This window comes from Acinonyx jubatus, chromosome D2, assembly GCF_027475565.1.
Source record: "Acinonyx jubatus isolate Ajub_Pintada_27869175 chromosome D2, VMU_Ajub_asm_v1.0, whole genome shotgun sequence".
Classification (NCBI taxonomy): domain Eukaryota; kingdom Metazoa; phylum Chordata; class Mammalia; order Carnivora; family Felidae; genus Acinonyx; species Acinonyx jubatus.
The window spans coordinates 50868517-50893812 of NC_069393.1; the positions used below are offsets into that span (position 1 = coordinate 50868517).

The 25296-nt window shown below is 35.8% G+C and overlaps 1 protein-coding gene across 1 annotated transcript in view; it reads left to right on the top strand.

Moving 5' to 3' along the window:
* Positions 1 to 25296, top strand: part of BTAF1 (B-TFIID TATA-box binding protein associated factor 1) — a 117585-nt gene that overhangs the window by 36075 nt on the left and 56214 nt on the right. The window contains exons 7-14 of the mRNA XM_015061892.3: positions 390 to 519; positions 776 to 844; positions 1939 to 2028; positions 2678 to 2773; positions 2870 to 3046; positions 4112 to 4252; positions 5254 to 5378; positions 7862 to 7982. Coding sequence (XP_014917378.2) covers positions 390 to 519; positions 776 to 844; positions 1939 to 2028; positions 2678 to 2773; positions 2870 to 3046; positions 4112 to 4252; positions 5254 to 5378; positions 7862 to 7982 — 949 coding nt within the window. The remainder of the gene's footprint in view (positions 1 to 389; positions 520 to 775; positions 845 to 1938; positions 2029 to 2677; positions 2774 to 2869; positions 3047 to 4111; positions 4253 to 5253; positions 5379 to 7861; positions 7983 to 25296) is intronic.

Sequence of the window (25296 nt, forward strand, 5' to 3'; positions counted from 1 at the left end):
GGACTATAGTGTGTTACTCAGTGTATTAGTTTCCTCTAGGGTAGAAAAGCCTAGAAAAGTTAAGCTGGGCCAGATTTAGGTTGTTAGGCCAAGGGAGTTTAAAATGAAAAGGAGAAGAGCTGGTTGAAGAGAGGAAGAAAGAATGTTAAATTTGTGATTGAGTTTGAAAGCAAGAATTCATGAACCTATTTTACATTCATTAGTGAGAGTAGGGGAATATATTCTGCTCAAAACTTTTTACATGGTTGATCTTACTTATTTGATATACGAAGTTTTAAGTAAACCATGAATGTGGCAAAACAAGTGTTCATATGATGTATTCTTTTACATTCACTGTGGTTCACATTATTCTTTATTCACTTTTTAAAATGGTGACTTTTATTTTCTAGCAATGATAGCACTGATGGGGAACCAGAAGAAAAGAGACGAAAAATAGCAAATGTTGTTATTAATCAGTCTACAAATGATTCCAAAGTTTTGATTGATAATATTCCAGACAGTTCTTCCTTACTTGAAGAGGTACTATTGAAATACCCTAAAGTGTCTTTTGAAATTGTTTATAATTTTTTCATACTGATGTGTCAGTAGGTAATAATCTATCCATTGAGAGAAATTTTATTGTATCTTTACTTCATTAGTAAAAATTTTAATTATTAAAATTTTTAAAGCATATTTTTACTAGACCTACAAATAAATACACTTTTATTAAGTTACTTAAATTGTTAGCATAAAACAGACCTTTTGAATTAGTAGTAATTCTGTTTTTCTTATTCAGACAAATGAATGGCCTTTAGAAAGCTTTTGTGAAGAACTTTGCAATGACCTTTTTAATCCTTCCTGGGAGGTAAGATTTCTTCATTACAGCTTCTCTCAGCTCTATTTTTTTTTTTTTTTTTTTGCTAATGAAGGGAACCATGTGAAACATCATTTTTTTTTTAGGGTCCCTATTCTTCCCACTGATCTGGGCACTTCATATCACTCACCTTCTAAGTGGAAAACTTTAGACTGATTTTCACCTTTCATACCCTTTTTGATCATATATCTTTAGAGAACTCTTAGTTTCTTTTCATTTTTTTAGCTGTGGTATAAAGACTCGCGTATCTCTACCAAATAGTAAAAACTTCCTTTTTAAGAGGACAATTTGATTAAGAGTAATAGTTTCCAAACCAGTTTTTTAGTCTCAGAAATATTTCTTCAGAGAAAATCTTGATTATCTCCCAGCATGTTAAAAGAGATGAAAGTGAGGTTCCTCTGATTGAAGTTGAGGGTTGGTGGTCTCAAAGCATTCTGTCCTACTTCGGTTGGCTTCTGGGTAATTTAAAACCACTGCTGTGGAATACCTTTTAGTGGTCTTTCTGCTCCTTGATGTACATCTGTTTAAAGTTATTCAAGTGTTAACTTAAATTGGGTCTTGAATAAGTAAGTGGGTGGGTGAGGTGCCAGTGTCTGTTTCCTCCCTTCCAGATGATGCTTCAGAATGCTATAGGGTGACAGTGAAGCATTAGTCATGAGACAGTTGAATTGTCTTCCTTTCACATTTATACTGGTATCTTTGGAACTTAGTTTTAATATATATATTTCTAAAATATTGATGTTGGAGCTATAGGGAACAACATGATTCTTTCCTCACTTTTGCTGGGGATAATGCTAACTGCAGGTAAAAGATAGGGAAATCATAGCCAAATAGATTAATATCTCAGAAGGATGTTAGGGTAGTTATTTTCCTAGCTTGATTTTAGAAAAATTCGACATAACCAAAATTGTGAAACTAATGCATGTAATTTTTCTTGGATAGCAGAAGAACACATTTTTTTGAAGTGCCACTTTAGTTTATTCTGATTTCTTAAAAATCTAGAATCCCTTTTTCATATTGAAGAAAAGTTAAACTCAGTTTCTTAAGCATTTAACCTTTGACATTTGTGTCTTGTTTGTTTTTAGGTTCGGCATGGTGCAGGCACTGGACTTCGGGAAATCCTTAAAGCTCATGGAAAAAGTGGTGGTAAAATGGGAGATAGCACTTTAGAAGAGGTAAGTGTAGTAAAGGATCAGTTATCAACAGATTTTAGTAGTTTGCTTCTTTTCTCAAGACAGGGAAGTTACAGTTGTGCCATGACATAGAAATGAGAAATAAATAAATATAGAAAGGTAAATATGAGGAAAAATGTTTAAAGGTCAGGAGGAAGTCTATTTACTAACAGAAAGAATGAGTTCATGGGAAAGATTTGTTCAGAAACATTGAGTGGAAAAATATATAAGATCAAGATACAAAAAATTGGAAAGTAGAGTAGGAGGTGTAAGAAGATAGTTTAGAGGTCACTGAGCAATATGACTGGTGTAGCATGAGACACAGGTAATAGGATAGATAATAGATACATGACAGATATAATTGAAATTAGAGCAACCTTTAGTAGTTTCTTAATTTCTCTTAGAGTGCAAGTAACATAATAGAATTCATGAATCTTAAAGATGTTGGTGTAGTATATTTGAACCTAATTAATCAATAAACACGATGTGGTTAATATTAAAGGTAGTAATTGGAACTTTTCTGTATTTTGGTTGTTGTTCCTACAGCAAAACCCGTCTGTCCCAATATTTTAGTTTTGATTTTGGACTTAATGTGTCCCCAACCCCCAATACAAAGTATGATTTTGGTAATTAAAAATGATTGTTTTAACAGATGATTCAGCAGCATCAAGAGTGGTTGGAAGACTTAGTTATTAGACTCCTTTGTGTTTTTGCATTAGACAGATTTGGAGACTTTGTTTCTGATGAAGTAAGTATCACCTAAGGGAGGCTTTGTCCGATCAGATTTCAAATTCAACAAAATACGTTTTTTTGTAAATGAGTTTTCTTCCTTTCTTATTCATAGGTTGTGGCACCAGTTCGTGAAACTTGTGCTCAGACATTAGGTGTGGTGTTAAAACACATGAATGAAACAGGAGTTCATAAGACTGTGGATGTGCTTCTTAAATTACTTACTCAAGAACAATGGGAAGTTAGACATGGTGGTCTGCTAGGAATAAAGTATGCTTTGGCAGTTCGTCAGGTAAACACTTCAGGTTTTGAAGCATGTATGGGAGAGGTTTTTTCCCTCTTATTTTTATTGTATGAAATGACCTTAGATTCTTAGTGTTACAGATGAGCCAGCATTTCAAGATTTGCCTTCTTGAGGTAGTATCTTAGAGATAGGTGGTACTGTAAGAATTTAAGTACAAATCAAAAGATGGTTCATTAGGTTTGAATACTTGTTCCTGTTTCATAGGAAGACCGATTCTCAGGGTGATTCCTTGTGTATGATCCCAGAAATAGACTCTCGGGGCTGGCTCTATTTAGGGACGTTGAAAGGAGAATAGATTGAAGTATGGAGAGCAGGAAGTAAGGAGAGCTTTTCCTGCCCTTTTCTCTCACACCCCTTTTGGTTGTCATTAGTGTTGAATAAGAAATAGAAATTGAGGGTCCAGCATAGCGGTATGTATCTGTATGTGTTCACACAGGGAGTTCATAGTTTTACCTCGAAAACATCTGATGTTTTAAGTCACATTTAATAGATACTTGATACTGTTGTGGTTTTTCAAATGGGATTAGTTACAAATAGACTTCTGTTGTTATTTGTCTTTTTTGTTTATGTGATTCTTTTTTAATAAAGATTGGGACTTTTAAAAAAAATGTTTTATTTATTTTTGAGAGAGAAAGAGAGCGAGAGAGAGTGAGTGTGAGCGGGGAAGAGGCAGAGAGTAAGGGAGACACAGAATCTGAAGCAGGCTCCAACTTCTGAGCTGTCAGCATGGAGCCCGGTGCAGGGCTCAAACTCAAGAACCGCGAGATCATGACCTGAGCTGAAGTCAGATGCCTAACTGACTGAACCACCCAGGTGCCCCTAAAGGTTGGGATTTTTGGGGCACGGGGCTGGTTCAGTTGAAGAACATGTGACTCTTGATCCTGGGGTCATGAGTTTGAGCCCCACGTTGGGTATAGAGATTACTTAAATAAATACGTAAACTTAAAAAAAGATTGGGACTTGTGCTTTCATATGGTAAATTTAATAAAACAAATTTTAAGCACAATAATTGCATTACAGAAAATTAATCCGTTTTGATGTACTGTTTTACAGGATGTAATTAATACTTTATTGCCTAAAGTTTTAACTAGAATAATTGAAGGACTTCAGGACTTTGATGATGATGTCAGAGCTGTTGCTGCAGCATCACTAGTACCTGTGGTAGAAAGCCTTGTAGACCTTCAGACACAGAAGGTAAATTAAATATTTTTGCATTTTCTTCTATAGAGCTTGTTTACACTTGGGTATAGAGTATTAGGAAAAACATTCAGTATTTTTTTCTCCTTCATTCTCCAATTTTTTAAAAGATTTTATTTATGTATTTATTTTTTTAATATGAAATTTATTGTCAAATTGGTTTCCATACTGAAGATTTTATTTTTAAGTAATCTCTGCATTCAATGTGGAGCTTGAACTTAGAACCTCAAGATTGAGAGTCACATGCTCAGCCAGCCAGACATCCTGTCCTCCCATTTTTCATATAACAGATAGTCCTCTGACATATACAATCTTAATTATATATTATCCTTGGAATAGTGAATTTTGTCTATTAATCTACTTCCCCTTTGTGTACAGAGTATATAAGTAACTTGAGAAGAAAGCAACCATTTCTTCTTTATTTTACTCCTGGTTTTTAGACATATGGGATTTGTGTTTGTTTTGATTTTGGTTTTGGCTTTAAGTTGTTTTAATCTGGTCTCATTTTTTGAAATGCCTCTTTTAAGGTCTTTCTTTTTTATTATCAAAACCATAACATGTATACAGCATTTGGAAGTGCAGCAAGCAGTATTTATTTGAAAACTCAAAAACTAAATTTATCTTTTCATGATGACTAGTGTCGTTTTAAGTATATTAGTTTACAGAGAAGGTCATGTCTGGTGTATGTACACTATATTGTTTTCCAATTTTAGTTTTTTACATAAAATAAGAGTATTGGCTATCTTATTTCCTGAATTCTCCCTCCCGTTATAAGCCTGGGTATGAAGGGAAGTGCCAAAATAGAGTTGAGTGGCATTTAAAGAGGGGTAGAGAATTACTAAAGGCAAATAATGTCTCCTCTTTAATTTTGCTCAAAACGGACACTATCCAAGGGCATGGGGATTGTATATGTTTTTGAATCAGTAGTGACTACAATTTTGCATGACTTGTGAGTATATTGTGTAAAATAACTGTTTTCTTAATAACTGATCCTGTAGGTACCATTCATTATAAATACACTATGGGATGCTCTTCTGGAACTAGATGATCTTACTGCTTCAACAAATAGTATTATGACTCTTCTTTCATCCTTATTAACTTATCCTCAGGTCCAACAATGCAGGTAATTATTTGTAGTTAGTAAAGTAAAATATGTTTACGTACATTTCCAGATAATCCTAAAAATAAAATAGTTTGGCATCTTTAAGTACAGCACTTAAAGTGAGTTGGTGATGCCAAAGACTACTATTTTCAAATTGGCCTTTTCTTTACTCTCTAGCCACCAGCATAGTTGGGGCAGGAGCTTAAAAAGGTCATGTTTATCCTTGGGGTACTTTGGTTATATAATTCTTCATTTTGTTCATCCTGTGATAGTTAACTTCAAGAATTTAATCATTGCATATTATTTTCATATCCAGTCCGAATACAGAACATTAGCTTTAGAGACATTTAGCTAATAGAATTATCATTGAACATCAGCATTACATTTTCCAAAATTTGCTCCTCAGTGAACTTTTTCTTTGTAATGTTCATTTCAACTCTTGGTCTTGATTTCAGTAATTATCAGGAAGGGAATAATACATAATAATTCAGTATAATGTCCAAAGACAGAGGTTGAGTGAAGCCAAAAACATAAATCAAAAAGTGTCACCTATTTTCCTGTCCTGATACTTGAAATAAAGTTCAGCTAATTAATGTATTCCCTACCTTTTAGATTGCCTCCTGAATAATACTATTTCTATTAATAGTTTCTTTGGAGATACAGAAGAAAAAATTCACATGCAACTTTAAAAATCACAGATGAGAAAATTAATTACTGTTCTTAGCCTAGAGAGGATGTTTAGTGAATGTGCATATGCTCATGATTATAAATGATTTCTGGCTCTGTAAGTCTATTTCTAATGAAAATCATAGGTGTATTAAAAACATGTTCAGAACGTTTCAAGTAATACTGGCCCTGCTGAGAGTACTTCAGGGGTAAATTTAGGGCAGTAGGACAACCTACAAGTTGGAATTGCAAAATAAATGCCTGTAAAAGCAAACGAAGAGAAAAATTGGTAGTGCATTTATGGGATTTCCTAATATTCAGGTATTTCAATTAGTAGTGAAAGCTATAGGGATTAAATGTGTTCATCTGTGTGAAAGCCCTTCTCAAGCTGCAGAATGCAAGAGTTTTTAATTACCCTAAATCAGAAGTTGGTAAACGTTTTCTGTGAAAGCCCAGATAGTGGTATTTTTGGTTTTGTGGGTTATATGGTCATTGTCAAAACTACTCAACTTTGCCATTGTAGCTCAATAGTAGCCATAGACAACGCATAAGGAATGAATATGGCTGTGTTCCAGTAAACCTTTATTTAAAAACAGGGTGATGTGGGTTTGGATTGTGAGCCTGTGTTAACCACTGTCCTAAATAAAGGGTTTAGGACTTAAAAAACAAACAAACTTTGAGTAGTGTCAGGAAAGCTAGATAATGTAAGGAAATGAAAGAAGTAGTAAAAATTCTGTTAATTCAGAAATAATGTATGAAATACAATAATGTGTGAAATAATGTAGCTTTTATGTATTTATTTTTCAAAATTGCCGTTAGGAAATTTGCTTCACATATTATGATATTTGGCAGATACTTTCCAGCTATGTAAGAAGAAATGCAGCATGTCATTTGGAGCATGAACAGTTAAAAGTTACTCTATTAACAAGACCTTGTTATAATGCTTTTACATAGTTTGAGTCTGTTTTTTGTCTCTGTTCATGTGTTTAATAATTTTGTAAGTAAATTTACTAAACATGTAAATAAATGTGAGAAGAGATGTTCATACAAACCTGCAAGTGATGAAAATAATGCTAAAATATAGACCTGAGGGTAACCACAAAAGAACATATAGTTAACACCTGCCATATTCTTTTTTATTCATGCCTTTTTCTAGAGTTATATATTTCAAATGCTATTTCTAAATAATTTCCTAATTCAAGGTAGTTTTTATAAATGACTCATGGATATGACAGGAATTCTATGGTCCAAGTTGTTAGCCTAGAAGTGGCTTTGCTTGCTTTTCCATTTAAATTCTATTTGTGAGAAGGAAGATAATCTGAGTTTTCCTAACTTTAGTAATGCTAAATCAGGATGACAGATTTCGAAGCTACTACCATGCCACCTCTTGCTCATTTGATAATGTGGCAGAGATGACCCCAATGGGGAATATAAGTTATGTGCATCTAATGGTTACTGATTGGGGTTAGCCATGGGAAAGAAGAAAAAATTAATCTTGATTTTGTGTAGCCTACCAGTTAAGACACATGTTCCATTTTCCTAAGAACAGATTGAAAAAAGGGCAGCTATATTGGAAAGTTCTACTTTGACAAAGGTAATTCATGGCATTAGTACCATAGAACTTAATGTTGATATTTATGACTGCATTTGCTCTGGGTATTCTGGTGCTATAATAACAGTTTTGAATGAGGATGTTAAATGAACGTTCATATGAAAATACTACCTGTTTAGAATTTATTCATCAAAAAAGGTATGAGGTCTACAGGACATATTTAGAAAATGAATCAATAGAATTTCAACTGAAAATGAGTAAGCCTAATTTGTGTCTTGTTTATTAGTATTCAGCAGTCACTCACAGTTCTAGTTCCACGTGTCTGGCCTTTTTTGCATCACACTATATCATCAGTTCGAAGAGCAGCGTTGGAAACTCTATTTACGTTATTATCAACACAGGACCAGGTAAGAACTAATAACTATGTGTAGTGATGCTGAAATTACATAGAATAATTTTATAAACTCAATCAATCTGGTTACCTTTGCTGCATATCCAAAGATCAGGAGGATGCTGGGCCTAGTAGAAATGGTATGGTGACCATGTAGACATATAAAAATATAATCACCATGAGGGCAGAAATATTTTAATATTTTGTTCTAGGTCATATTCCCAGCACTTGGACTAGTGCTTAACACATAGGAGGCCTTCATCAAATATTTGTTGAGTGAAAGATCAATCGAATAATCTCTTTGTCTCAGAGATCTATTATTCAGTCTTAGCTTGCTTCATGTGGTTGTCAGATAGGTGGCTGGCAGAACATATCCCAGGTTAGGAGGCTACATTTGGAGCTCTACAGTATGACTTCTAAAGAGTGATGATGAAATTACTAGGCACTTGCCTCGCTTAAGAATTAATCTTAAGCACATGGTATTTCCAAGGATAGTAAACATCAGAAGTCACAACATGAAGTGCCTAGAGATCATTCAGGTAATATCAGTATGTGAATGGAGTCTGTGCTGACCTAAGGAATCTTTGCCCTGCCTATAAAAGACTTAACATTTCTATTTTTAAAGTAACTATAGGTCAAACGAAATACTAGAACGTAGGGAAGTATCATAATCCATTCTTAGGACATGCTGTTATTTGTTGGCACTACAGTTTGAGCCAGGGATCTTTAAAAAGCAGTGGGTTTTTGTGTTTGTTTGTTTTGTTTTTTTAAGACAGTAGATTCTAGGATGGGTAAATGTCTCTCTTATGTTCACTAACCACACATTTCTTTGTGAATTAGAAATATTCCATGTAGACTTGCTTTAATCTGCAGCATGGGATTGTATTGTACTTCTTTGAATCAATGTCTATAAATTTTGTTTTGCTGTATTTTTTTATTTGATCTAATCAGAATCTTCTGAGGTCTATCATCAGGTGTGTTTTATAATCCTCATTTGATGAGGCATGGGCTGATAAGACACACTGGCATGGGTTGTTTTGAATTTTCACTTCATTTTTGTTTTGTGGTTTTTGTCTAAATGTTTTTGGTGTAAGGTTAAATTTGCTTTGGTTAATCCTCTTAAAGTTAACAGATTTCCTTATTTCATGTTATTGTTTTTCTAACAGATTTACTTTTAAGAGCAGTTTTAGGTTGACCAAAATATTGAGTGAAAAGTATGTAGTTCGTATATGCCTCCATATTCCCCCACCCACACTTTTCCCTATAGTTAACATCTTGCATTAGTGTAGTACATTTCTTATGCTTGGTAACCAATATTCATCCATTATTATTAAGTAAGGTCCATAGTTTATATTAGGGTTCACTCTTCATACTGTTTTGTATGGGTTTTGGCAAATGCACAGTGGTATGTATCTACCATTACAGTATCAAATAAACTAGTTTCACTGCCTTAAAAAAAAATGCCTGTGCTCCACTTAAGTACCCCTCTTTTCCTCCTTCCGGATTCTTAACAGTCACTTACCTTTTTTAAGTCTCCATAGTTTTACCTTTTCCAAAATGTCAAATAGTTGAGAGTCATGCAATATGTAGCCTTTTCAGATTGGCTTCTTTCACTTAGCAATGTGAAATTAGGTTTCTTTATGTCTTTTTGTGACTCGATAGATCATTCCTTTTTATCACTGAATAATGTTCCATTGTATGGGCATACCACAGTTGATTTACTCACTTATTGAGGATATCTTGGTTGCTTCCTGTTTTGGACAATTATGAATAAAGTTGTAAACATTCATGTGCAGGTTTTCGTATGGGCACAAATTTACAGTGTGCTTAGGTAAACACCAAAGAGCATAAGGAGATGTTTAATTTTATAAGAAAGTGTCTTTCAAAGCGGCTATACCATTTTTTTTGTATTTCCATCAGCAGTGAATGAGAGTTCTTGTTGCTGCACATCCTCACCAATACTGGATATTGTCCATGTTGTAGATTTTAGCCCTTCTAATAAATGTGTAGCGGTATCTTACTTAAAATTGCAATTTTCCAGTGATATGTGATGTTGAGCATAGTTTCATGTGCTTATTTGCCATCTGTATCTCTTCTTTGCTGAAATGTCTCTTCAGGTTTTTTCCTTTTTTTTTGGATTGAGTTTTCTTACTCTTGAATTTTAAGATTTCTTTGTGTATTTTGGATACACATCCAACATTGTTCTTTTAAGTCTTTCTGTTTTTTATTAAGGTGATTAAACTACTTGCAGCCTCTTTTTAACTTCAGTGGTTTTTAATTATTTGGTAATATATTTACTTAAGTTAGGAATTTTAGTAATTTATTTATAGTATTATATATAAATGGATTTTCTAAATAACTGAAACATACTTTTTAACCAAAAATAGTTAACATTAAAATGATTGACACACCTGATCATGATCTTCAACTGTATTAAACATAAGGTAGTATTTTTTGATCAATCAGCCCACCAATATTGTTTGTTGGTTATTAGTTTTTATATGGTGCTTACCATGGTATAGTGTGGGAATATTGTGATACATGAGAGGCGCTGCTGTCAGTGACTGAACTGTTCTTTTTCAATTGTTCTTTCCTATTTTTTTTTCTCTCTCTAATCTGTCAATCTCAATCTGACTTGTCTTGTTAGTCTTATAATGTGGTGTTTCCTCTTATATTTCAAAATTTTTACAGTTTAGGTAAGATACCAAGGTTGTTCTAAATTCTCTTCTCTATTTTTTAGCCCCTAAATGATTGTTGATATTGGTTATTAAAATTACATGGTTGTGAAAACATCTCTATGTTCTGCGGTGTTGATTTTCTTATCTAGGACTGAACTATTTTTGTCTTTTGAATTTGCCTTTACTGGCTTGTAAATGAAACTTTGGCCCTAGCATATGTAAAAAATTGATGATGATGACTCTTGATCATATACCAGAACTCTTACTGTTCTTTATTTGTGATTTGTAGTATGTCAGCCACCCCTTATGCAGAGGTCTCCAATATTTGTTAAATAAATTTGTATAAAATTCTATGCAGGTTATTCAGAGAAATTTTTTAAAAATCCAACATCGTTCTTATTTTTACCTTGTAAAAATTTACAGCGTGATTGTGACAAGACTCTTACATGATAAGTTTTTTTCTTAAACATTTATTTATTTTTGAGAGAGAAAATGTGAGCAGGGGAGGGGTAGAGAAAGGGGGACAGAGGATCTGAAGCGGGCTCTATGCTGACAGCAGAGATCCTGATGTGGGGCTTGAACCCATGAACCATGAGATCAGGACCTGAGCCAAAGTCAGAAGCTTAACTGACTGAGCCGCCCAGCTGCCCCTTCCATGATAAGTTTAATAAAAGAGTTAAATAATGGAAGAGCAGAAAATGAGAGATGTCAGGAAGCAGCACTGTAGGTTAGACTAAGTGCTGAAGGACCAGGAGGATTTGGGTGATAGGGCTAAAAACTAGTCTTCCCCAAAAAACCCCACAAAAAACAAAAGACCCCTAATCCTCCCTTATTTATTTACGTATGTATGTATGTATGTATGTATTTTTGCATTTTTAAATGTAAATTTTAGTTAAAATACATTGCAATTTTGATTTCAGGAGTAGAATTCAGTGATTCATCACTTACATACAACACCCAGTGCTCATCATAAGTGTCTTCCTTAGTACCCGTCACGCATCTAGCCCATCTCCCACCATCTCCCTCTGTCAAACCATGGTTTGTTCTCTGTCATTAAGAGTCCCTTGTAGTTTGTTTTCCTCTCTTCTCTGTGCCCCCATTGTTCCTCTGTTACGTTTCTTAAATTTGACATATGAGTGAAATCATATGGTATTTGTCTTTCTCTGATTGACTTATTTCACTTAGCATAATATATTCTAGCTTATTCATGTTGTTGCAAATGGCAAGATTTCATTCTTTTTGTTGGCTGAGTAATATTCTATTGTAAAGTATATGTATATAACACATCTTTAAATAAATTTTTTTTATTTTTTTAATTTATTTTTTTAATTTGCATCCAAGTTACTTAGCGTATAGTGCAACAGTGATTTCAGGAATAGATTCCTTAATGCCCCTTACCCACTTAGCCCATCCCATCTCCCACAACCCCTCCAGTAACCCTCTGTTTGTTCTCTATATTTAAGAGTCTCTTATGTTTTGTCCCCCTCCCTGTTTTTATATTTTTGCTTCCCTTCTCTTATGTTCATCTGTTTTGTATCTTAAATTCCTCATATGAGTGAAGTCATACGATATCTTTCTCTGACTAATTTTGCTTAGCATAATACCCTCTAGTTCCATCCACGTAGTTGCAAATGGGAATATTTCATTCTTGATTGCAGAGTAATACTCCACTGTGTGTGTGTGTGTGTGTGTGTGTGTGTGTGTGTGTGTCTGCTTTCTCCTCGAGGATACACACACACACACACACACACACACACACACCACATCTTCTTTATCCATTCATCTGCTGATGGACATTTGGGCTCTTTCCATACTTTGGCTGTTGTCGATAGCGCTGCTATAAACATTGGGGTGCATGTACCCCTTCGAAACAGCACACCTATATCCTTTGGATAAATGCCTAGTAGTGCAGTTGCTGGATTGTAGGGTAGTTCTATTTTTAATTTTTTGAGGAACCTCCATACTGTTTTCCAGAGTGGCTGTACCAGTTTGCATTCCCATCAGCAGTGCAAAAGAGATCCTCTTTCTCTGCATCCTCCCCAACATCTTTTGTTGCCTGAGTTGTTAATGTTAGCCATTCTGGCTGGTGTGAGGTAGTATCTCATTGTGGTTTTGATTTGTATTTCCCTGATGATGAGTAATATTGAGCATTTTTTCACGTGTTGGTTTGCCATCTGGATGTCTTCTTTGGAGAAGTGTCTATTTATGTCTTTTGCCCATTTCTTCACTGGATTCTTTGTCTTTTGGGTGTTGAGTTTGATAAGTTCTTACAGATTTTGGATACTAACCCTTTATCTGATAAGGTCATTTGCAAATATCTTCTCCCATTCTGTCGGTTGTCTTTTAGTTTTGCTGATTGTTTCCTTTGCTGTGCAGAAGCTTTTTATCTTGATGAGGTCCCAGAAGTTCATTTTTGCTTTTGTTTCCCTTGCCTCCGGAGATGTGTTGAGTAAGAAGTTGCTACGGCTGACATCATAGAGGATTTTGCCTGCTTTCTCCTCTAGGATTTTGATGGCTTCCTGTCTTGTGTTTAGGTCTTTCATCCATTTTGAGTTTCTTTTTGTGTATGGTGTAAGAGAGTGGTCCAGGTTCATTTTTCTGTGTGTTGCTGTCCAGTTTTCCCAGCACCATTTGCTGAAGAGACTGTCTTTATTCCCTTGGATATTCTTTCCTGCTTTGTCAGAGATTAGTTGGCCATACGTTTGTGGGTCCATTTCTGGGTTCTCTATTCTGTTCCATTGATCTGAGTGTTCTTGTGGCAGTACCATACTGTCTTGATGATTACAGCTTTGTAATTCAGCTTGAAGTCCGGGATTGTGATGCCTCCAGCTTTGGTTTTCTTTTTCAAGATTGTTTTGGCTATTTGAGTTCTTTTCTGGTTTCATGCAAATTTTAGAATAGTTTGTTCTAGCTCTGTGAAGAATGCTGGCGTTATTTTGATAGGTATTGCAATGAATATGTATATTGCTTTGGGTAGTATTGACATTTTTAACAATATTTGTTCTTATCCAGGACCATGAAATATTTTCCCATTTTTTGGTCTCTTCTTTATTTTCTTTCATAAGCTATCTATAGTTTTCAGTGTATAGATTTTTCACCTCTTTGGTTAGATTTATTCCTAGGTATTTTATGGGTTTTGGTGCAATTGTAAATGGGATTGATTCCTTGGTTTCTCTTTCTGTTGCTTCATTATTAGTGTGTAGGAATACAACTGATTTCTGTGCATTGATTTTACATCCTGCAACTTTGCTGAATTCATGGATCAGTTCTAGCAGTTTTTTGGTGGAATCTTTTGGGTTTTCCATAGAGTATCATGTCATCTGCGAAGAGTGAAAGTTTGACCTCCTCCTGGCTGATTTGGATGCCTTTTATTTCTTTGTGTTGTCTGATTGCTGAGGCTAAGACTTCCAATACTGTGTTGAATAACAGTGGCGAGAGTGGACATCCTTGTCTTGTTCCTGACCTTAGGGGGAAATCTCTCAGTTTTTCCCCACTGAGGATATTAGCATTGGGTTTTTCGTATATGGCTTTTATGATCTTGAGGTATGATCCTTCTACCCCTACTTCCTTGAGGGTTTTTATGAAGAAAGGATGCTGTATTTTGTCAAATGCTTTTGCTGCATCTAGTGAGAGGATCGTGTGGTTCTTGTCCTTTGTTTTATTGATGTGATGAATCACATTGATTTGCAGATGTTGAACCAGCCCTGCATCCCAGGTATAAATCCCACTTGGTCGTGGTGAATAATTTTTTTTAATGTATTGTTGGATCCAGTTGGCTAATACCTAGTTGAGGGTTTTTGCATCCATATTCATCAGGGAAATTGGTCACTAGTGCTTTTTAGTGGGGTCTCTGTCTGATTGTGGAATCAAGGTAATGCTAGCTTCATAGAGTTTGGAAGTTTTCCTTCCATTTCTATTTTTTGGAACAGCTTCAAGAGAATAGGTGTTAACTCTCCTTAAATGTTTGGTAAAATTCCCCTGGAAAGCCATCTGGCCCTGGACTCTTGTTTTTGGGGAGATGTTTTTTTATTAGTAATTCGATTTCTTTACTGGTTATGGGTCTGTTCAAATTTTCTATTTCTTCCTGTTTCAGTTGTGGTAGTTTATATGTTTCTAGGAATTTGTCCGTTTCTTCCAGATTGCCCATTTTATTGGTGTATAATTGCTCATAATATTCTCTTACTATTTTTATTTCTGCTGTCTTGGTTGTGAACTCTGCTCTTTCATTCTTGATTTTATTTATTTGGGTCCTTTCCTTTTTCTTTTTGATCAGACTGGCTAGTGGTTTATCAATTTTATTAATTCTTTCAAAGAACCAGCTTCTGGTTTCATTGATTTGTTCTACTGTTTTTTTGGTTTTGGTAGCATTGATTTCTGCTCTAATCTTTATTTCCTGTCTTCTGCTGGTTTTGGGTTTTATTTACTGTTCTTTTTCCAGCTCTTTAAGGTGTAAATTTGGTTATGTATCTGAGACCTTTCTTCCTTCTTTAGGAAGGCCTGGATTGCTATATACTTCCCTCTTACAACCGCCTTTGCTGTGTCCCTGAGGTTTTGGGATGTGGTATGATCATTTTCATTGGCTTCCATGTACTTTTTAATTTCCTCTTTAACTTCTTGGTTGGCCCATTCATTCTTTAGTAAGATGTTCTTTAGTCTCCAAGTATTTGTTTACCTTTCCAAATTTTTTCTTGTGATTGATTTAGAGTTTCACCATATTGTGTTCTAAAAATATGCATGGTATGATCTCAATCTTTTTGTACTTGAGGACTGATTTGTGTCCCAGTATGTGATCTATTCTGGAGGACATTCCATGTGCATAAATAAATTTTTTTTTAAGTTTATTTTGAGAGAGAGAACACGCATGCAAGAGCAGGGGCAGGGGGCAGAGAGAGAGGGGGAGAGAATCCCAAGCAGGCTCCACACACAGCCCGATGTGGGGCTTGAACTCACGAACCACTATGAGATCATGACCTGAGCCAAAACCAAGAGTTGGATGCTGAACTGACTGAGCCATCCAGGTGCCCCAACCACATCTTCTTTATCCATTCATTAGTTGATGGACATTTGGACTCTCTCCATAGTTTGGCCTTGTTGATAATGCTGCTATAAACATTGGGGTGAATGTACCCCTTTGAATTTGTATTTTTGTGTTTTTTGGGTAAATACCTAACGGTGCAATTGCTGGATCGTAGGGTAGTGTATTTTTAGTTTGTTGAAGAACCTCTATACTGTTCTCCAAAGTTGCCGCACCATTTTGCATAACCATCAACAGTGCAAGAGGGTTTCTCCTCATCCTCTTCAATACCTGTTGTTTCTTGTGTTGTTTATTTTATCCATTCTGACAAAGTGTGAGGTGGTACCTCATTGTGGTTCTGATTTGCATTTCCCGGATGATGAGTGATGTTGAGCAAATCTTTTCATGTGTCTGTTAGGCATGTGGATGTCTTCTGTATAAAAGTGTCTATTCATGTTTCTGCCAGTTTCTTAACTGGGTTATTTGTTTTTTAGATGTTTGATAAGGTCTTTTTTTTTTTTTTTTTAATGTTTGTTTATTTTTGAGAGAGAGAGTACAAGCAGGGGAGGAGCAGAGAGAGAGGGAGACTCAGAATCTGAAGCAGGCTTCAGGCTCTGAGCTGTCAGCACAGAGCCTAATGCCAGGCCCGAACCCAGGAACTGTGAGATCATGACCTGAGTCGAAGTTGGATGCTTAACTGACTGAGCCGCTCAGGCACCCCGATAAGTTCTTTATAGATTTTGGATACTAAACCCTTATCGATAGGATGAGTTTGGGAGTTTTCTTTCTATTTTTTTTGGAACAGTTTGAGAAGAATATTTATTAACTCTTCTATAAATGTTTGGTAGAATTCCCCTGGGAAGCCATCTGGCACAGGACTCTTATTAGTTGGGAGATTTTTATTCAGTTTCTTTGCTGGTTATGGGTCTGTGCAAATTTTCTATTTCTTCCTGTTTCAGTTTTGGTAGTTTGTCAGTTTCTACGAATTTGTCCATTTCTTCCACATTGCCCTGTTTGTTGGCATGTAATTTTGATAATATTTTGTTATAATTGTTTGTATTTCTCTGTTGGTGGTTGTGATCTTTCCTCTTTCATTAGTGATTTTATTTGGATCCTTTCTCTTTTCTTTTTGGTAAGTTTCGCTAAGAATTTATCAATTTTGTTAATTTTTTCGAAGAACCAGCTCTTAGTTTTGTTGATCTGTTCTATTTTTGTTTATCAATTATTTCTGCTCTAATCTTTATTATTTCCCTTCTTCTCCTGGTTTAGACTTTATATGCTGTCTCTTTTCTAGCTCCTTTAGGTGTAAGATTAAGTTGTGTAGGGACCTTTCTTGCCTCTCAAGATAGGCCTGAATTGTAATATACTTCCTTGTTATAACTGGCTTTGCTGCATCCCAAAGATTTTGGACTGTCATGTTTTCATTTTCATGTACTTCCATGTATTTTTTAAATTTCTTCTTTGATTTCCTGGTTAATCTGTTCATTCTTTAGTAGGATGTTCTGTAACCTTCATGTATTTAAGGGCTTTCCAAATTTTTTTCTTGTGGTACACTTTAAGTTTCATAACACTGTGATTTGAAAATATGCATGCTGTGATCCCGATCTTTGTGTACTTGTTGAGGGTTGATTTGTGATCCAGTATGTGATCTCTTCTGGAGAATGTTCCGTGTGTACTCGAGAAGAATGTGTATTCTGTTTTAGGGTGAAATAAATTCCATCTGGTCCAGTGTGTTCAAAGCCATTGTTTCCTTGTCGATTTTCTGCTTAGATGATCTGTCCATTGCTGTAAGTAGGGTGTTAAAGCCCCCTACCATAATTGTATTATTATCAATGAGTTTCTTTATGTTATTAATTGATTTATATATTTGGGTGCTTCCAAGTTGGCATGAATATTTACAATTGTTAGATATTTTTGATGGATAGACCCCTTAATTATGATATAATACTGTTCTTTATCTCTTGTTATAGCTTTTGTTTTAAAATCTAGGTTGTCTTGTATTAGTATGGCTACTTCAGCTTTCATTGATGTCCATTAGCATGATAGATGGTCCTCCATCCCCTCACTTTCAGTCTGCAGTTGTCTTTAGATCTAAAATGAGTCTCTTGTAGGCAGCATATAGATGGACCTTGTTTTTAAATCTGTTCTAATACCCTGTACTAGAGTATTTCATCCATTTGCATTCGGTGATTATTAAAAGATATGAAATAGGGCCATTGTGTTACCTGTAGAGTTGGTGTTTCTGATGATGCTCTGGTACTTTTAAGTCTTTGTTGCTTTTAGTTTCCCTCCCCTCCTCTCCCAACTCAAAGAATTCCCCTTGAAATTTCTTGCAGGGCTGGTTTAGTGGTCACAAACTCCTTTAGTTTTTGTCTGAGAAACTCTATCTCTTACTCTATTTTTTTTTTTTTTTAGTATTTTTATTTATTTTTGAGACAGAGAGACAGAGCATGAGTGGGGGCGAGGGGGGCAGAGAGAGGGAAACAGAATCTGAAGCGGGCTCCAAGCTCCCTGTCAGCACGGAGCCTGACATGGGGCTTGAACTCACGGACGGTGAGATCATGACCTGAGCTGAAGTCGGCCACCCAGGCGCCCTCTCTTACTCTATTTTGAATGAGAAACCTGCTGCATAGAGTATTCTTAGTTCCATATTTTTCCCATTCAGCACGTTGAATTTATCTTGCCTCTTCTTTCTGTCCTGCCAAGCTTCTGTGGACAGGTCTCCTGCAAACCTGATTTGTCTCTCAGTGTTAGGTTAATGACTTTTTTCCCCTTGCTGCTTTCAGGATTCTTTCTTTGTGTATTTTGTGAATTTCACTATGGTATATTGGTGATGCCTGGCTTTTGTTGAATTTAATGGAGCTCTCTGTGCTACTTGGATTTTGATGTCTGTTCCCTTCCCCAGATTACGGAAGTTTTCAGCTATAATTTGCTCACATAAACCTTCTGCCCCTTTTTCTCTCCCTTCGTCTTCTGGATTCATATAATATGAATGTTATTACTTTTTTAAATGTTTATTTGTTTTGAGAGAGAGAGAGAGCACACAAGCCGGGGAAGGCCAGAGAGAGAAGGTGAGAGAGAATCCCAAGCAGGCTCCTTGTTGTTAGCACAGAGCCTGACGTGGGGCTCGATCCCATGAACTGTGAGATCATGACCTGAGCTGAAATCAAGAGCCTGACACTTAACCAGCTGAGCCCCTCAGTCGCCCCCGAATGTTATGTTTTAATAAATCACTGAGTTCCCTAATTCTGCCTTCATGATCCCTGACCTTTGTTTCCCTCTTCTTTCAGCTTCATTGTTTATCTTCTGTACTGGTAATTTGCTCTTCTGGCTTGTCCATCTTCGTTTTTATGGCCTACATTTGGAATTGCCTCTCATGTATAGCATTTTAAATTTTGACCTTACTAGATTTTAGTTCTTTTATCTTTGTAGAAAGGGATTCTCTGGTGTCTTCTATGCTTTTTTCAAGCCCAGCTAGTATCTTTATAATTGTTGCTTTAAATTCTAGTTCAGACATCTTATTCATATCTGCATTAGTTAAATCCCTGGCCATCATTTCTTCCTGTTCTTTCTTTTGAGGTGAATTTCTCTGTCTTGTCATTTTGGAGGAAGAAAAAAGTAATATTAGAATGAAATAAAAATTAAAGAATTAAAAAAATCAAATAAAGGAAGTTAGATCCTAGGTGTGTTTTGGTCTGCATATTAAGAGAAGCTTGATAGAAAAAAAGAAGAGAGAAAACATTTTTTAAGTAGTAAAATAAAATAAACTTTGCTCCTTCTGTATCCAAGAAAACAAAAATAGCAAAACCAAAACAGAAGCAACAACAACAAAAATGAACAAACAAAAAACCCAAATGAAGCTAGATCTCCTTTGCCCTGCAGGTGGAACTTTGCAGCAGTCTATGGTCAATTGACTAAGATAGCGGAAGGGATTTGTGCTGATCTTCTGGGAGAAGGACCTGCTACTCTGATTCTCTGGCCTTAGAGTAGAGGTGCCTGGAGGGCTCAGGGAGGTGGAGCTTGGTGTAATGGCTTCATTCTCCACTTGGTGGCACTGTTTGGCTCACTGGGGTTGATCAGTGTTGGTGGCCTAATGATGAAAATGGTGTCTCTGGTCTACAGAACAGGAAGTTCGCACCCTCACAGACACACGACCAGTCATTCCTTCTGTGACCCCCCCCCCCCCATTCTGCCAAGTGTGATATTTCACTGTAGCTTTGATTTACATTTCCCTGATGATGAGTGATATTCAGCATCTTTTCATGTGTGTGTTGGCCATGTGTATGTCTTCTTTGGAGAAATGTCCATTCATGTCTTCTGCCCATTTTTCAATTGTATTTTTTGTTGTTGTTGTTATTGTTGTTGAGTTTTAGAAATTCTTTATATATTTTGGATACTAACCCTTTATCAGGTATGTCATTTGTAAATATCTGCTCCCATTCTGAAGGTTGCCTTCTGGTTTTGTTGATTGTTTCCTTTGCTGTGCAAAAGCTTTTAGTTTATTTTTTGCTTTTGTTTCCCTTGCCTGAGGAGACCTATCTAAAAAAAAAAAAAAATGTTCCTATGGCCAGTGTCAGAGAAATTACTGCCTGTGCTCTCTTCTAAGATTTTTATGGTTTTAGGCTCACATTTAGGTCCTTAATCCATTTTGAGTTTTATTTTTGTGTATGGTGTAAGAAGGTGGTAGTCCAGTTTCATTCTTTTGCATGTAGCTGTCCAGTTTTCCCAACAGCATTTGTTGAAGAGACTTTTTCTCATTGCATATTTTTGCCTCCTTTATCAATGATCAATTGACCATATAATATATAATCATGGGTTTATTTCTGGCTCTCTATTCTGTTTCATTAATCTATGTGTCTGTGTTCCAGCACCATACTGTTTTGATTACTACAGCTTTGTAGTATAACTTGAAATCTAGGAATGTGATACCTCTAGTTTTGTTCTGTTTTCAAAATTACTTTGGCCATTCAGGGTCTTTTGTGGCTCCATACAAATTTTAGGAATGTTCTAGTTCTGGAATGTTCTAGTTCTGTGAAAAATGCTGTTGGTATATTTTTTTAAATATTTATGTTGACGTTTATTTATTTTGACAGTGTTGACAGTGCAGACTCGGCATAGGACTTGATCTCATGAACTGTGAGATCATGACCTGAGCCAAAATCGAGTCAGGTGCTTAACTGACTGAGCCACCCAGGCACTCCCTGTTGGTATTTTTTTTCTTTTTTAATTTCAGTTTTCTTTCTTTTTTTAATATAATTTATTGTCAAATTGGCTTCCATACAACACCCATGCTCATCCCAACAAGTGCCCTCCTCATTGCCCATCACCTACTTTCCCCTCTCCCCCATCCCCTATCCCTGTTGGTTTTTTTTTAGGGATTGTATTAAATCTGTAGATTGGTGTGGGTGTTATGGACATTTTAGCAATATTTGTTGAGCATGGAATATCTTTCCATTTGTGTTATCTTCAGTTTTTTCATCAGTTTTATTTTTCAGGGTACAGGTCTCTCACTTCCTTGGTTAACTGTATTCCTAGTTATTATTTTTGGTACAGTTGTAAATGGGATTATTTTTTTCTCTTTCTGTTGCTTCATTGTTGGTGCAGAGAAGTGCAGCAGATTTCTGTATATTAATTTTATACCCTGCAAGCTTACTGAATTCATCTGTCATTTCTAGTAGGATTTTGGTGAAGTCTTTAGGGTTCTCTATATATAGTATCGTGTCATCTGCAAATACTGACAGTTTTACTTCTTGCTCACCAATTTGGATGCCTTTGATTCCTTTCATGAGAGTATTTTGGCACATGGCTCATCACTTGTCCCCTCCCCCCCACATGTACACTGTCCTTCCAAAATATTATCTCCCTTTCTTTCTGTATCTTTCCTTCAGGGAATAGGGCAGTTCTCTAGTGCCACAAAACAATTCCAGCTTCTATAACTCACTGTGATTTTTTTGTTGTTATTACCTAACATCACGATGCAGTGAAAACTTAATGGTTATTATTACTTTTATGATCTCAGCAACATTATTTGCTGAGAAAATATCAGAGTAAACTATGTCCGATGGTTGTATCTGTTATTGTATTCTTCTCTACAGCATTACCTGATGGTTGCTGTTGACTGCTTCATAGCTACCTGCAAACTGTCTTATAATACAAGTTCATGATCTCTTATTTGCAGTTTTGAAATCCGAAGTTTTTTTTTTTGTAAAGTGAACCAACTTCTCAAACTACTCATTTGGTGAAAAGCCTGCTCATCTTGAAGAGAAACTTTAAGTCTTTATCCTAGTAAATACGCCCATTCACAAATTTTGCTTCAGAAATAATAACATATTTGGGTGCCACCACAGGCCCTGTTGAGGATATTACGTAGCATGCAGTATATACAACCTCAGTATTGTTATAAAATTTGAAAAATTATGAATTTCAAAATATATTTGGCTCCAGGAATTTGGGTGAGAGATGATAGACATGTGGTGATAATAAAGATCTATTCTCATTGGGGTACCTGGTGGCTCATTTGGTTAGGTGCCTGACTGTTGATTTTGGCTCAGGTCATAATCTCACTATTTGTGACATCGATAAACATTAAAAAAAAATCTGTTCTCACTTGAACTTCCCTTTTTCTGAGCTGCTTTCTATGACTATTATTACTTCAGTGGCTTAATGAAAAGATGCCTTAACTAAATAAAAAATCTGGATTCTAACCTTGGCTCTACTGTTTGTTAAATTTATGATCTTGGTCAAGTTGATTTAACTATTCTGGTGATAATCTTCACCCAGTGTTCCTTAGACTTATATGGGCTAAGTAAGATAATGTAAATGAAAGTGCTTTATTAAAATGTTAATGCTGTACAAATAATTAATAGTACAGATAGTAAGAACGATAATACTTCAAGTTCTGGGAATTCTTTTCTAATAATTTGCAATCTTATTTGTATACTGAGGTGTAAGAATGATATTTGATTATAGTAATAATCCAAGTTATTATTGAGGCCTTTATGCTGTGAATGCTGGTAAGCATGTAACATGGGTGGCTACTGCCATTCTGTGTTGCCGATGAAGGAACTGGTGACCAAAAATTAAACTTTCCCAAGCTCTTGTAGCTGCACCACTCACAGTTACTGATTTCAGGCTCAGAATCTGGTCCAATTCTGGCTGACTTTCAGTTTTAAATTTTACATGGAGGAGCGCCTGGGTGGCTCAGTTGGTTAAGTGTCTGCCTTCAGCTCAGGTCATGATCTCATGGTCTGTGAGTTCGAGCCCCATGTCAGGCTCTGTGCTGACAGCTTGGAGGCTGGAGCCTGCTTCAGATTCTGTGTCTCCCTCTCTCTCTGCCCCTCCCCAACTTGTGCTCTGTCTCTCTCTCTCTCTCTCTCTCAAAAATAAATAAAAATGTAAAAAAAAAAATTATAAATTTTACATGGAGACAAAATGGATTTAAGTGCCTATTGAATTGCTTTCTCACTTTTGTATATTAAGTCATCTTAAGTACAAAGTGAAAACATGAACTCTTCTTTAAATTGCTGGTAACTCTATTGCTGAAACTGGTTTCATTTTCTAACTTCTCAATCCATTCCTCTCAATAACTGCAGTGTTGAGGCTAAATCTGCGCTGTACCTCTTAAAGACTGATGCCTCTATTTCCTTGAAAGGATTCTGATTATCTTTAGTAATTTTTTGTTATGTTTTACTTTATGAAACCAGAAGACTTTATGACAAAGATGCCCTTAATCTTAAGGTTTATCCCATTATGACTGTGTATGCAGGCATACACGTCTCTAAAATATCCTTAAATAAAATGACAGTTAATACAGTTATTTATGAAATTTTATTACCATTAGACTTCTCTGTGACATACCATACCGTCTGTGATGTTAACATTTGGAAGTATTGGCAAGCCTGGCTTCTTAGGGAGCATGAAAGAATAACTTTTAAGCATACCAAACTAGTTTCATTTGGTAAGGACTTAACATCAAAGTGTAACTTTTTTTGTTAAACCAGTAGTTTGGCAATGAAAGTGAAGGAATTTACCATGTGATTTTCCTTTATGTTTTGTCTCATTAGCTTATGACTGTGTGTGTACATACAAGAGTGCTGTCTATGGATCTCTATGTCTCTCAGTGAACTACTTTACTGGAATATCTAGAGTAACTAGTGTTGTAACCACTAAGAGTTATAGCTGGAACTTGACTCATCAATCTAGAAAAATATGCCAGACATTAATCTTTTGTTCTGCTGACTGGGTCAACTTTTCCATTCCACTTGCGTCACAGCCACTTTATGAGTCATTCCAAAATCTCAGTTACATACAGCATTGACTTGTTTGAAAGGCAAACTTTAGCAAGAAGCTTATATTTAGCATGAAGGTATATATGAAATTGAGTTGGAATGTGGGGATTCAAGATATAAGAAATTTCACATAGGCATATGTAGAAGACCAAAAGAATACACTTAAATAAGATTGGCATTAGAGAATATTTGCATAATTAGGTATGGGCCAGATATTACAAAGATGTTAAAAAGCAAGAGCAGAGGTTAAATATTTAGCTGACTTTCAATAAATATTGATTGGACAAATGAATAGAATAGAGCATTATAAATTGTGTAAGAGTTTGGCGCGCATGCGCGCGTTTGTGTGTGTGTTTCTCTTGTGGTGGGCCAAAATAGGATTTCAGACCAAATTTGTGGAAGAACTCAGTGTGATTCATCACTTTGTTGTAACTTCTTTTCAAATCTCCTTCCCTGCAACCCCAAATCATTTGATATGGATATAAATGATGATGAATTTGCCTCCAGGCAGGAAATCAAATCAGGTGTTCCTGGTGGTGGTGATCAGATTGTTGCTTTTTTTCCACATCTACTCATTTTGTGGGCATGCTTGTGGGAAGACAGAAGGGGTGTAGCAAAAGAAAAATGGCAAGATCTTACCCTGTCAGTTTTGCCAGTTAGGGATTTATTACCAACTATTAATTTGTGGGAAATTTCACACATTACTGTCTGTGACGTTGGACCATTTCCTCTAAGCAATATGGATTTATTCAACAAATATTTTAGTGCCTAATATGTGTTTACAATTCTTTAGATACTGACCAGAAAGAGACAAGTCTCTATCCTTTTATAGAGCTTAAAATAGGAAACTAAACAAGACAGGAGAAACTCCCAGACAACTAGACAAGCTCTAATAACATAATGAGGTGAGTGTCTGGTAGAGGAAGTAGATGATGCTGCTGGATCCTAGCTAGTGAGGTGAGTGAAGGTCAGGGAAGGTCCTGCTAAAAGTGAAGTCTAAGCTGAGATCTGAAGGATGAGTAGAATTTAACCAGTGAAGAGCAGGGTAAAAGGAAGGAGCAGCAGGTGAAACTCTGGAAGCTGGAGAGAACATGATGGCAGTAAAGAGGAGGTGAAAGGAAATTGGCTGGAGGATAGAGTGTGAGGGAGTATAGATGGCTAGAAGTCTCACCTTGATTTTCAGGTACAGTGAACTGTATTATAATCTGATTTCTGTGTGTCATCAGTTCTCTTTATTCTGAGTTCTAGGAAGGAGTACATAGCAGGGAACATCAATCTGAATAAAGCAACTGGGAAGAAACTACCCCATCTGTGTCACACTAAATAACCACTATTTATTTTTCTCAGTAA